This window comes from Eucalyptus grandis, chromosome 7, assembly GCF_016545825.1.
Source record: "Eucalyptus grandis isolate ANBG69807.140 chromosome 7, ASM1654582v1, whole genome shotgun sequence".
In the NCBI taxonomy this organism is placed as follows: domain Eukaryota; kingdom Viridiplantae; phylum Streptophyta; class Magnoliopsida; order Myrtales; family Myrtaceae; genus Eucalyptus; species Eucalyptus grandis.
Genome location: NC_052618.1, coordinates 58,422,285 through 58,436,074, shown reverse-complemented (window position 1 = coordinate 58,436,074; position 13,790 = coordinate 58,422,285). Strand labels below are relative to the sequence as shown.

The window sequence follows — 13,790 nt, the reverse complement described above, 5'->3', positions numbered from 1 at the left end:
CCTAGGCTAAGTAGTCCGGCGCTTGGAATCTTTCTCAATGGAAGAGAATCGTAGCTGGTCCAAGAAAGAAGTGGAACCGGAATAGAAATAGAAGTCAAAGCTACGGTATTTGCTCATTTACGTTATTCTAGATGCTTTTGATTTCGTTGTGAAATTAAACAAATAATAAGGAAGGATTGATAAGATTGATGAACTTATGCAATCTTCAGATAAGATTATTTGATTTCTTTCAGTTCCTTACGTCATACTTGCCCAGCTATATTCTGAACATGTTTTCTTCCATTAGATCTTGAAGTTTGACATTTTGCCAATAACCTCTCATTCATGCGGACAAACATTAGTAGGAAGAAAATGAGAGCAAAAACAAAGAAAAGGAATGGAGACTCTTAGTCCATATTTCTTTGGTTTCACCAGTTCTGCTACATATAGGGTATGGAAGATCAGATTCAGCAGCTGAATGCACAAAAAACAGCACTTTTCCGCTACTTTCTGCTCTTCCCCAAACTGGTATTTACAACCATTTGGAGCTCAAAAGCAGACTCAGAAGTTTTAATATTGGCTATCGTAATTACTTTTTTCTCAGTCCAAGTCTACAATAAATAACACCAGAACGAGCCTAAGATCGTTCAGCACAAATCTGAGTACCACTTGCAGAACTTTCCTTCTCATTAATCTACTATACATCTTAACTCGTCCTGAATTTCGAGACATCCTCATCTCCTGGGAAATATTTCGGTACAAAAAAGTGGCAAATTTCCCATAATCAAATGCCTGTTGGTTAGTGCATTTACATTTGAAATAGGCTTGGGGGGTCAACTTCTCTTCATGGCTCCAGGCAACACTTTTGCTCCAACACGAACCCTGTGCCTATGGAACCGTTAACTTGATGAGCCGCTGTGGAAAAATCGCGAGCTGATCACAAAACACATGTTCCCACAGTCAGAATGTCTTGCTCAAAATTCCAACTCAAAGACCTGAGGGCCGTGATCCTGATGCAGATGAGAATGCCTTCCCAAACAAAAATTGGCTGTACATGGATGTACAGTGTGTATGATTGATGAAATAGTTGGTCAATCTGAACCTTCAGTTATCTTCGACAAAAATTCTGAATATGAAATCGCGGAAGCGTCTCGAGTACTGCTTGGGATCAACTGCTGATATTGAAGTCGGATCATATTGGAATGCTTTGTATGCATGCTCAATCTTCTTGCTGATATCATAATCTTGCAGAATGTCTATTATGCCAAAGTAGATGATAACATCATACATTTCTCCTGTAGGATCTCCAATCAGCTGAGATTCACTATCGGTTCTCCTCACGGTTAACTCAGCTCGAGCAGGCATGTTTACTCCCAATTTAATGGAAGCCCATCTGATTAGAAATAACAAAGAGTAAGATCAATTTATAGCAAACATCTGAGACTACCTTCATCCAAGAAAAATGAATAATGAAATCAAGGATGGAGAATTAGGGTCTTTAGATGATTTGCTACAATGCAGGAGAGTAAATCCACTTATGGATAACAGCATAATTTATTTCTACGAAAGCTCATTTAAAAAAGTGAATCAATAAAGAGTGAAGTCAGCGAAAACACGTTACAGTTCTTGTGACTCTTATATCATTAGAAAAGAGGGACTAAGCTGCAACCATTTTTCCCTAAACTGGACATTGACGATGAGAATGAATTAGGTAATTACAAAGCGACTGGTAAATGGTCTTAAACTACCTTTGATGCTATACATCTTCTATGATTTCAGAATTTCCCCAAAGTCTTTCATTTACCTGGTAGGATCCAAGAGGTTTCGATCCACCTCTACATTTGAAAATCGTCCCATGCTGCTGTCAGTGTCTCCGAACCCTGAAGCAGAAGCATTCGCAGCAATTTAATTCCATCAAGAGGCACATACACTCGACTGCTTAATTATAGTAGCAATGAGAAAGAAAAGACAACCTCTAGGAGTTTGAGCCCTGGAAGGACGAGCTTCCGCCGTGAGCAAATCTTTGTTATAAGATATATCCTGAAAGTGAAGACCAATCAGAAGACTATAGTCCATTATCCTCTCCTGTTCAAGAAAGTCACAATCCCTGTCCACTTGTCTGCATAAATACACACTTTGTATCAATATAGAAGGTGGAAGCATAATCAAACATCATATATGAATGCATTGACAAAAAAATATACCAATGGAAGTTGGTTATACTGTTTGCACAAGTAGCACTTCACTGAATTGGCATCAAATAAGCTATTTCTGTGTCTATTATCACTTTCTAGAGAGATCTTTACAGGATTAACAGCATTTTTAAACCTGAATCTCAGTATTTAGAATGTGAATGACAAAGATGAATATTACAGATCTTCAGTCTCAGGATTTATCGAGAGAGAGAGAGAGAGAGATTGTGAAAAGTCAAGGAGAACTGTTCTAAAAAGCAAATTTACCTGCAAAATTCTTGGAACCAAAACTTCTGCAATCTGAAAATAAAGTTGAGGTCTAGGTCTTTTAGGGTGGTGGTTGCATCAATGTCTGCCTCTGGCTTCTCAGTGATACGACCATGTGAAGAACCTTTTAAGTCGAAGCGTCTGTGTATAGCGTACTCCGAACAGAAAAGATTTCCCATTATGACAAATCTTACCTGAATTAAGGATTGCGCATTAGATATTTCAAAATTCAGTGAAGCTTACTAAAACAGCAGGTTTTGTCTGGTTCTTAGTAACTCACATTACCTTCTTTTGGGTAGCCCCTGTCAATTTGACGCAATGTAGGCCAAAAAATTTGGTGACTAGAGTATTCTCATATGCCCTGAAGTGGTTATAGTAGGCAGGAAGCATCCTCAAGAGCACCTGGATCACATCAAGAGGCACAGCATTATATAAGGCACTATTTGGATACTTAAAATAAGTCTGTCCAATAAGAAGAAGACACTTCTTAGAAGAGCAGAGTTGATATCAAAATAAGGCAAAAAAGTAGTAACTAAGCCAAGGACGTCTCTCCTAGGGAAACGATCCAAATTGCGACACGGTCTCAGTTAGATTTAGATGTCATTTAATTTTATCTAAGAATTTTCTGCTAGTTTTTTCCAGAAGCCGCCTTCCAAGACACTAGAAATTTTGAAAGGCATCTAAAATTCAACATCATATGGTGATAAACCAGAGTACAGATTATTTATCTCATATTTTCGGGCAAGCTTGGAAACTGACCTTCACTTCTGCTTTCTTCACTGTCTTAATCATGTAGCGGTCGTCATTGGTTAAGTAGAAGAAACTTCCACTTTTTCCTGGGGATGAAAGTTCGCGAAGAGCATCATTTCCACATATAGAAATCATGTAATCTGCTGCGTCCACCTTGAACAACTTTCTGAGAGTCCTGTAGGGATAATGCAGGATGACATATCAACGCGGTTGACCTGGAACTAAACTGGTATTACAGTCGGTGACACTGAATGTACTTTGGTAATGTTCTATTTACTAGAGAACTCAGAATGGATGGCATTACAACTAACCACTCGTTTATAAAATTGATGTCCATGCATCTGAAAATCAGAAGACATTTCTCTCGAATCGCAACTTATGTCAAGAGTACATCTAGGCATTGTCAACATCACAAAGAAGTATGTACTGAAATCAGAGTGCGTGTTGTATGAAAGACTCAAAATTCTAGTGTACCACAGCACTGATTGGTGCGCACATCACAAAGTTTAGCTAATAGGAATTAATCATTTCAATAGTGAAAAGGCTAAGAGGTGTAACCTGAAAACCACTGGGCAGTAATCCTTCCACTTGAATTCACAAGATTGGTGAGGTGGAGTATGTTTAGATCCTTCAGGGGGAAATCTTGTCCACACCTTCTCTCTAGGATCAAAAGCCGAAGCCTTCAGATCCAGAGAGGTAGCTGGAGCAGGCCGCCCAACTGAATGCCTGCAAGTTTCAAATAGCATCATCAACAAGATTACACATCAGTTAATATAACCGCATCGATCTTCCTAGAATATACTACTTCCCATTGCCAATCTAATTGTCCGTTCCTTTCCTTTTCCATTAGTTTCGTCCATTTTCTTCAGAAAGGCCATCATGGAATCCCACTCTTTGGTTTGTTGGGCTGGAAGTCTTACAAAATTTCTAGTGAAATTAGAGATGAAGCTTCTTGTTGGCAATAGAGTAGGCTGCAGATTACGAAAGCTATGACAGAAACTTGATTCGAAGGACAAGATTTACGAGGAAGGGTTAGTCCCACTGTCCAGAAAAGAATAAGCATCTGATTGATCTACAAAATTGAACCATGACCTCACTTTGAAAAGGATTGAGCATAATTGATGCTAAGTCTGTTAATGTTAGGAAGACAAAAGTTCAGGAGGTTAATACAGCTTGTTGTTACATGTACCAAGGTGAAAACTACTAGTTTGATCCGGATAAACTGTGTTTCTCATGAAAAACACAGAACTGACCACACAAGCAAAAATCATTTTGGCCTTAAAAAAGGGAATCTGCAATCGCCAATACCTGATTCCTAGTTGCAGATTGAGCATTAGCTCATAGTTCTTGTGCCCCTTCGTTATTGTCTCCCCTTGTCTCTTGACTGGCTGTATTCTCGAAGCCAATTGCCTTGTGCGCGCAATTCTCGTGTCTGAATCATCAAGCTCAATACTTCCTAGCCCTTCAACCATACTCCTGGGTGTCGTGTCACCATTTCTATCACCATCCGAATCCCAGCCATAATTACAAACCCTCCCATCTACCGATGCTCGCCTTGACTTTCCATCATTGCCCTTCGAGGGCTTGAACATCCCCTCAACAACAGGAGGACAGTTTAGCATCTTCTGTGAAGGCAAAACCGGCACCTTTTCACCAGTTGATACTTTACAATCGTTTAAATCCACTGCAAAAACCTTTTGTGGGTCGAAATCGATACTACCCGCCATCGAGCCGGACGGATAATACGTTCCACTCTGCTCCTTCGGGTCTTTACTCCAAACACCCACGTAGAAACTCCCATCTGCCCATCTGAAGGTCCCATTTCCTTTAGGCAAACCGTCTTCCCATAACCCATCATACCGGTTTCCATTACTCCAAATCATCGTGCCATTTCCATTGATCACCCCGTTTTTCCATTGTCCAACATAGTGGTTACCATTCGTCCATTGGTACCTCCCATGACCATCCTGCAACCCGCGGTGCCATTCGCCTTCATAATAATCTCCATTGGCATAACTCTTAGTCCCTTGTCCATGTTTCGAGTTCATGGTCCAAGAACCTCTGTATGTATCCCCTGAGGGACCCGTGTAAGTCCCTTTGCCATCCATATACCCATTATTGAATTCGCCCTCGTAAGTCGCTCCGCTAGGCCAACAAAACTTCCCTTTCCCATTGGTCCTGCCTTTGTGCCACTCGCCAACATACATACACCCATCAGTCCATAGGTACTTCCCGTGACCGTGGGGGAGGTTGTCGGCCCACTGGCCAGTGTAGAAGTCGCCGTTGGAGAGGAGTTTCTCGGCGTGGCAGACCTCGCGGGGGCCGGCATTGCCGCCGTCCTCGTCCTCCTCGCCGTCGTCGTCGACGTGCGCCACCGACATCACGGCGAAGATGCTGTTCCCCCTTCGTTTGGTCGCAGCAGCAGCTTGCGATTTGCGTACTGTTAATTCCCAGGCCTTGACAATGCCAACATTTTCTTTGCTCATTTCTCTGGTCTATCCACCAAGAAAGAGAGAGAGAGCGAGAGAGAGAGAAAGGCCTCCCCTTTCACATCGTCTCTTCCACGTCGCCTCCACCCATCGATACCCAGATGGAAAATCAAGCGCGCTCTCCCTCCTCCCTCCCTCCCCAGTCGGCGCTCTCCGTTCAAGACGGAGGAACCGTTTCAAGAACGAGCTCGGAGCAGGAGCGGGACGGACGGCAATCTCGAAACAAGATGGACGTCCCCGGGCAGGGCGAAGAGACGGAAAGAGATGGTCTGTTGTATTGCGCTTCCGGAACGAGGAGGCTGTAAGATTTGAACGAAAAAAACGATGAAGACGTCGGATGGGATGACTGGAAAGCAAAAGTTTGGATTGTACCGTCGCCCACCTGTGTAATGTCTGTCTTGCTTTTCCTTTGTTTTTCCGAGAATTTTGTTTTCCTTTTTGTTTTCTATTTTCTTCTCTCTCTCTCTCTCTCTCTGCGTTTTCTTTGTTGAAGAAGGTTGCGTTTGGGACAAGAGAGAGATTCAAACGGCGTTGTCGTTGTTCTTTTTTTTTTTTCTTTTGAATGATTCCGGATTTGGCTCGTTAAAGGGCACTTACAGGCCAACCATTTGGAAGGAGGAGAGACGTGGTGGTGGAGATGATGTCTTTGCCATTTTTAGTGTCTCCTCTCCATGCCTCCCCCTTTCCTTCTCTTTCTTCTTCTCTTTCTTCTTCTTTTTTTTCAAATTCCTCTTTCTTCTTTGAATATCTGTTGAATCATTGTTTTTTCCTATTTTTCCCTTGATTTCCTAGCTCAGTGATTTGATGTTTCAATAGGCCCTAAATTTCTCCCGATGAATCTCCGATAGAAAACAATTTCATAGGCTCAATCCACACAAGTGAAGCTTGCAATCTTTCAAATGAAATCCCTACTTGATATGCATGTGAACAAAATAATCATGGAGTTATCGAATCCAAAGTCAATTTATCAGAGTTACCAAACTAAATGAAGTATATTAGGCAATCTTCAATCTTGGTTAATGAATTGGCAAAATAATGAGGATTCACACAAATTGCGTGTGGGAGAATCTAATTGATTTGAGAAGGTATTATAATATAAAAGGCATATTAAAAAAATCATCATGTCATTTAATCGCAACTGAATGATAATTTTTTATGATAGAAGTGGGGCAATTGCGACAATTACGACAAATGACGACCCACGAATTTGTAAACAATCTGTCTTTCAAAATCCTGTTAATATAAGGGAACCTTAAATTAATTAAAAGAAATAGTGTTCTTTCTTATTTAATTTGGGCGTTTGATGAGATCATCGATTAATATATATTTGGTCGATGGAGCTTTTTTGCCTCGTCGTGCCGCCCTCGAACTCGAACCCGATGCCTACGAAAAAAATAGGCAAGGTCAAACCTCTGATCCGCAACTATCATGGGACCCACAAAAAGGTTGGCATTGGCTTGATGCCATAGCGACACTTGTCCATCCCCTTTGGAGCACGCCACTCATTAATGCATGATTGTAGGGTGGGGCCACACCTTATTACCGTGCCTCACAACCTAATAAAATAGACTGCTAATGAAGCACTCATTTTATACCAATTAATTGGAGAAGTGCTTGGAATTCTTTAAGTGCACCGATTTTTTCTCATATTATATGATTTTGGTATTTTGAAAATTGAACCCTTTTTTTTTATTTAGGTATGTTTAAAATTTATCTAAGCTCACTCGTTATGTGGCTCAGATTCTAAACATTTAGGTAAATTGAATTTGGCTAGCAACTAAAACAGGCTTCGTCTAAAATGTAAATGGGTTTTATTGCATAGCACCTCGGAAGATGTGTATTAGAAATATTTCGCGGAAATAATTTCAATTTGTTGCGCACTGATTAAGTATATAACTAATTTTGAAGTCTAAGCCTTTAGCTTGAAGATGTGTAGGATGGTATTTGACATGGAATTGAAGAATGGAAATTGATTATTGGAAAGACAAGTGAAAGAATCGAAGACAATTGAACATCTTGTTTCTTGACTTGATAACGTGAGAAGCTTCGTAAAACTACCATTGATTGATTTGAAAAGCCAAGTTTCACTAAAGATGGGATTTAATATTTTAACAGACAACACATTTTACATACATCTTAAAAATAAATAATTATCTTACAAAATAGTTAAGCTATGTTTGGTAAACATAATTTATATTTTCCGGAACAACTATTTCTATTATTTTGTCCCAATAAATGAAAAAGAATAAAAACGTGTTTAGTAAAAATTTTATTCCCAAGAATAAATTTGGAACAAAAATAATATGGAGAAAAAAGTAACTTTTGTTTTGGGAACAATTTTTTTTCTTCTCTCTTCTTCTCTTTCCTTTCCTTCTTATTCCTTTTGGCCGACAACCTCGCCGGAGCGTCGCTGTGGCTAGGCGAGGCTCAGTCTCATTGGTGGTTGAGTGAACTCAAACTAGCAAGATCTGGGCGAGCTCGCTAGATCTTGCTTAGTCGATTGCCAAGCTCCGTTGTGGCCGGTAACCGACCACAAAGGAGGAAGAAGAATGAGGGAAAAGAAAGAAAGAAAAAAGAAAAATATAATAAAAAATATTAAAAAATTAAAAGAAACAACAAAATTATACAATTCTACCAAACACATTTCTATCCCGATAATATAAATTTTGTATAGTTATCAAGTGCGTTATTATATTCAAAAATTATTCATAGGTACATGAACAAAAAAACTATTTTTGATAAAAAAAAATTATTATTCGAAACAGAATCGTTACCAAATACGCTCCTACTTTTCTTCTTAGTCAAGTCAAAAAAATATAGGAAATTGAATTGAAAATTAGATTTGACTCAATCTTTTATGCAATGATTGTGTTAATTATGTAGGTGGGTGTGCATCAAATGATTTCGTTCGGGCAATCTGATAATTTAGACCACCAATAGAATATAATGTTTCTAATAAATGGAGATTGATTGAGCTGGCTCTGTATAGATAGATGAACTCATCTTGGTTTTTCCACATATATATAAACTCATTTTGGTTTTTAGTTTTCAGCTACAGTTCCTACGAAACGCCTCAACACATCAATTGTATGCAACGTAGTCAATCGTGATCTTGTGTCGTTGTTGATGTAATGTTATCTGGAATACTAAATTGCAATTTTGCACAGCAACATAATGCATTGTCAGCAATTGTTCACGTACCTTCACCTTCCCTATGAGCCTCCAATCCCATGCACATGGTTGGCCAGCTACTTCAAGTGATTGAACATACCCGTGCTTTGTTTCTGCGAATTGGTAACGAAGAAAGCACATTTAAATTGATTTTTTTTTTCTGGTAAATATGCAAGGTATCTATCTATCTCCACGTCAGTAGCATTTGACCAGTATACCCAAATCAGCACAAAGAACAAGTACCAAAAAATGGTTACTCTCATGAGATCTCTGAGGATTTCGTCCATTCGTGTTATTAAACTCGTAGTGAACTTCCCTTCAAAAAAGAGATGTGAAGTTTTCTTTAAAGATTCAAAAACATAAATCGGATTAAAATTCTTTTAGTCCCATGTTAATCTTCATAGGCACCATTATATTAATAATTAGGTTGTGTACTTTGACACCTAAGTCTACAATCTTATGTCAGGTAATCTAAATAATGTTTTGTGATCGAAGCTATTGCATTGTGATAATTCGATATATTGATTTTCTTAAAATATGCTATGACATTATTGAAGCTTAGTATATTGGCGAGGCTGCGTTGATAAACTTGACAACTTCGGTTCACCAATCACGTAGAATAATTATAGTTTAAACCGAACATTTGGTAGTGGATACAAACAATGGCTATAACACCAAGAGGAGGTCATCGGCGCCGATAGACTTACCATTTTTATCCAAAAAAAGTTGCAGAGAATTGAGTCGGTAAGAAAATCCTAAAAATAGAACACAATTATCGATCTGCCACAGAGAGAGAGAGAGACGGTGACAATGCATTAAATCGAGGATGGAAAAGAGCACACGATTTAAGCAGTCTTGGGAGGTGAAAGAAAGCGTCTTTTTCTGAGGCCGCAAAAAAAGGTTGCTGACAAAGCATGCCTGATATGGCAAACCACATTCACCTTTTGGATCCCCTAGTTCAGCTTTCATCAGTACCCAAAACCATGAATATACTCTCTCTCTCTTCATTTCATCATTGCAATTCCCAGATCCACCCTCCTCCACCACCACCCACCATCGCCACCATCGCCGCTGTTCATGTTCAGATCACACAGTGCAGCAGGCGGCGGGGAGGGCGGTAGCCCCTCCTTTTCGTTCATTTATGAAGCTAGGGATCCGTACACAAGAGAGTATAATGATGAAATGGTATTCAAATGCAGCTCAGCAGTGCTGGTTCTTGATCTCGTCAACCCGGCAATTTCCTCCATTTATGTCTAGTCATTAACGTTTCTGTTTAAAAATTGTTAGGGAAACAGAAATAGAAAAAGTGTTTACATTCGGGAATAATTTGAACAAAACGCGTTTAGTAAGCTGTATAAAATTTCTGTTTTACGAAATAGAAAAAAACGAGAAACGCGTTTGGTAGCTATGAAAAATTTATGTTTACGGAATAGAAAAAGAACGAAACCCGTTTGGTAATATACAAAATTTCTGTTCCAATTTTTTTTTTTTTCAATTGTTCTTTTTTTTAAATAAAGTGTAAACTTGGTATTGAATTATCATTCTCATGAAATGCTTATCAATTTAATTTTGTTCATATTAAGTGAAAACAAACATTCTAAACTTGATCATATTTGCTTACTTGGAAGAAATTTTTTTTTTAAGTTTGTACCAAAATTTTCCCTATTTTTTTTTTTTTAAATAAAGTGTAAACTTTGTTTTGAATTCTCATTATCATAAAATGCTCATCAATTTAATTTTGTTCATGGTGAGTAAAGTCAAACATTCTGAACATGGTTATAAGCGCATACTTTGAAGAAAATTTTATAAATAAACTTTGTACCAAATTTTCTCACCATTTTGTTCACAACACACATGACTAGAAGTTCCTCGTGTTTTGCATACAAAGACAGGCATGAACTCCCACTTTCGACTGTGGGGGTCTCTTACATTTTAGTCCTCCGCGCTCCAGCCCGCCAAAGCGGGGGCAAAAGAGCGGGAAACATGGCGAGAGACAGATGTATGTTTCTTCGGGAGCAACAAAATTTGTTGAGGTTACGTGCTATTAAGTGTAAAAAGTAAGCTAACATGACCTATGGCTCTCTTCCAATGAATGACGGCTTGCTTCGGCCATTTAAAGGCATATGTATGGACTGGACACTTTGCCGTTAGGAAGAATCCTCCCTCTCCTCAATCAAAATCGCAAAAGGAATCGTCGGCCCTCTACACATACGCTCATCGGCGAGCTCCGGTTGCTATGCTCCCGGTGGTTCCTCGATAGTGTACTAGTTACACTAGGCGTTGAGGAGGAAAGAGGAAGCTCAGTCGGCACCATGATTTACAGCGTGAGTGGAACCTCACCTCAATGCATCAAACACGTTTGATCCCAAGCGGCTGAAAGAATCCGGACCCACTTGAAACACATGCCGTGGTGGTGAATAGGGAGATTACTGCTCCTTCATATGCTGTCCTTGGTACACCATCACGCACGTGGGAGAAAGCATCATATCTTTTGTGCGAGTAAGAAAGAAAGAGAGTATCCAACTCTAGAATCATTAATACAAGCAAGGACAATGCGTAAGGGAGCCGTTATAAGCCCTCTACCATGAGCATGGCCGTGAATAATCAGTTATAAATTTACATACTATATTATACATGCAAAACTTGCAAAGTAACTGCACAAGACTGGAAGTGACCACACATCGAGTATACGTGTTACGGCCGAATAAATTGTCAACCTTGGTGGTTCTCTTGTAGCCTCAACCAGTCATCCCGGAAAGTTAGTGTTGTCAAAGAAAATTTCGGGAGACACATGAGCTATAAACATATGTGATCTAAAACCAATATATCAAACCAATAAGGATATGCCTTAGGCCACTTTGGGGATAATTCCTTCCATGTAGATCTGGTCAACAGCCATCCCAGTCCGGGAAAGAAATCGGATCGATAAAGGATTTCCGCAAAATGTATTTAAAGATTACAAGAAAAGAGAGATGGAGAAGGAAACACATATCTTCGACAAGAAAAGGTTGAGAAGGCTGTGAAGATGAATAAAAGAAGCTTCAAACTTGAAATAAAATGAACTATAGCATCCCTCTGTCTAAATAGGTCCCCATTAAAACTTCTTGGATCAATCATTAAACACAATACATGAGAATTACTAGCATCATTTAAGTGTGAATCCTCTCGAAGCTACTCCTCACGAAGGACAGCGAGCACAATAAAACCATCCGAAGACAAAACTAACCAAATAATGTAATGGATCCACCATTAGTACTTCTTGACTAACCATAAAAACACAATATATGAGAATTACTACCATCATTTGATGGGGTATAATATTCTCACTTGAACGGATTGACTCTTCCCAATTGATATTTCAAGCAAGACAGTAAATTTACTAAACGTTGGATGAAAAGAGATTCAGCACTCAGCGTTTTCAAAAATTTTGCTCAATATGACAAATTCGAAAGGTTCCTCCCACACAGCAAGGAAAGGGTTCCACCACACACTCAAATTTCTTTTTCAAATTCACTAGGCGAGTGAGTTGCAGATCTAAATTCACCTAAGCTTATAATTACATAACTTAAAAAGTCTAGATGCTGGCTGCACATGATAATAACAAATTTACCAGTACATATCTTAATAACTGAATGTGTATCTCTTGGAACAAAGCTAGAGGTTCAAATGGCCATCGATCCAGAAGTAGATACCAGGATGAGGTAATAGGATGGAGACTTCCAGCAGCAGCAAGTTGATCAGCATGTTCCAATTGTGTCGTGAAAAGACACATCTGTGGGAGAGAGGGAAAAAAACAAAAACATAAAGATAAAAGTCAAACGAGGAACATATAATTTTGGTGGATAAACAAATGAAGTAAGGACAACCATTGGATAAACATACCAACGCAAGAAGAATTGATCACGGAAGCCAACATGACTGCTACATACATATGTACATTTGCTTGATCTGGAGCATCTCTTTAAAGCCAAAAAAAGACGATAATGTTGGGGAAGAAACTGAACGAAAGATTTAAGCTGAAACTTGAGAAAAGAAAAGTTTAGCACAAATCCTTTTTCCTGGCCAAGAACCGTTTTGGATATCTGTTTGTGATAATCAAAAGATAAGCATCTCCCTAACCATCGAACAACAGTTTATACATGAAATTGGAGAGCTAAAGGGCTAAAAGGCAGCAATTGAAGGTGAATCGACAAAAAAGATAGTTTAAGTGTGGTTATAGAAAATAGTATGTTTTAGGATTGGATTACTATAATTCTTGATGGTAACTTGATGAGTTAAAACTTATGAATGGGGCACAAGGCCATACAATTCTGTACTCAATCATAAGATGTCCTGTCCTTTACTAGAAACCAGACCAGCGAGAGGAAAGAAAAACGAGTTTCACCAAAAATACTACAGCTACGGCATCAAATACCGAGTTAATGGACCCATATTTTGCCTCTTGAATCAAAGCATCTCTTAATTTTCCTGCTGAAATTCCTAAAGTACCACATGTCCATGGTCATCAAAGCAAAATTCCTACAAAGTAACCCCACAACAGAGCACAGAAGGCAACGAACATCTAAAATCACGCTATTCTATAGTTACGAGACTTTCGCAATTAATAGACGGCCCACAAACACTATAATTTTCTACATCTTTACTAGAAGTAGACAATCTAGTGCTATCAACCCCTTCTCATTTGTTCTACATCGAACACTTCTTTCACATGTTAGGAAAGAAGCCTTAGTCCTTCTATCTCGCATGATTTTGTAAATTACTTTAGTTCGGCGACGGATGCAAGCACGCGCAAAGGAACAGAATCTCTGGTCAAAATACATAAGCTAAGATAAAGGTGCAATTGAATTCGCCCGCATTTTCAGTCCATCGGCATTAGCAAACTGAAAATTCAGCAGTGAAACAACTTTTGTTCCATTTATTCGCATCGAGTCTTCATGTTTTA

General features: G+C 39.0%; 1 protein-coding gene across 1 annotated transcript; it reads right to left on the bottom strand.

Moving 5' to 3' along the window:
• Window positions 1–413: 413 nt before the first annotated feature.
• Window positions 414–6,139, bottom strand: LOC104454538 (phosphatidylinositol 4-phosphate 5-kinase 6). Its single transcript, XM_010069426.3, has 8 exons — window positions 4,497–6,139; window positions 3,747–3,914; window positions 3,198–3,363; window positions 2,724–2,840; window positions 2,439–2,632; window positions 1,953–2,098; window positions 1,784–1,859; window positions 414–1,372 (listed from the first exon to the last, which is right to left on the bottom strand). Exons 1-8 carry the CDS (start codon window positions 5,672–5,674, stop codon window positions 1,084–1,086), a joined length of 2,334 nt encoding a protein of 777 aa, XP_010067728.2. The 5' UTR covers window positions 5,675–6,139; the 3' UTR covers window positions 414–1,083.
• Window positions 6,140–13,790: the final 7,651 nt, after the last annotated feature.

Bases quoted from the DNA above. Each gene is read 5' to 3' on its own strand.
- LOC104454538 (XM_010069426.3), bottom strand. From the start codon at position 5,674: ATGAGCAAAGAAAATGTTGGCATTGTCAAGGCCTGGGAATTAACAGTA. The intron at 2,633-2,723 runs GTAATGTGAGTT...TCCTTAATTCAG, and splicing joins CAGGGGCTACCCAAAAGAAG to GTAAGATTTGTCATAATGGG. The intron at 2,099-2,438 runs GTAAATTTGCTT...GTATTTATGCAG, and splicing joins TGGTTCCAAGAATTTTGCAG to ACAAGTGGACAGGGATTGTG.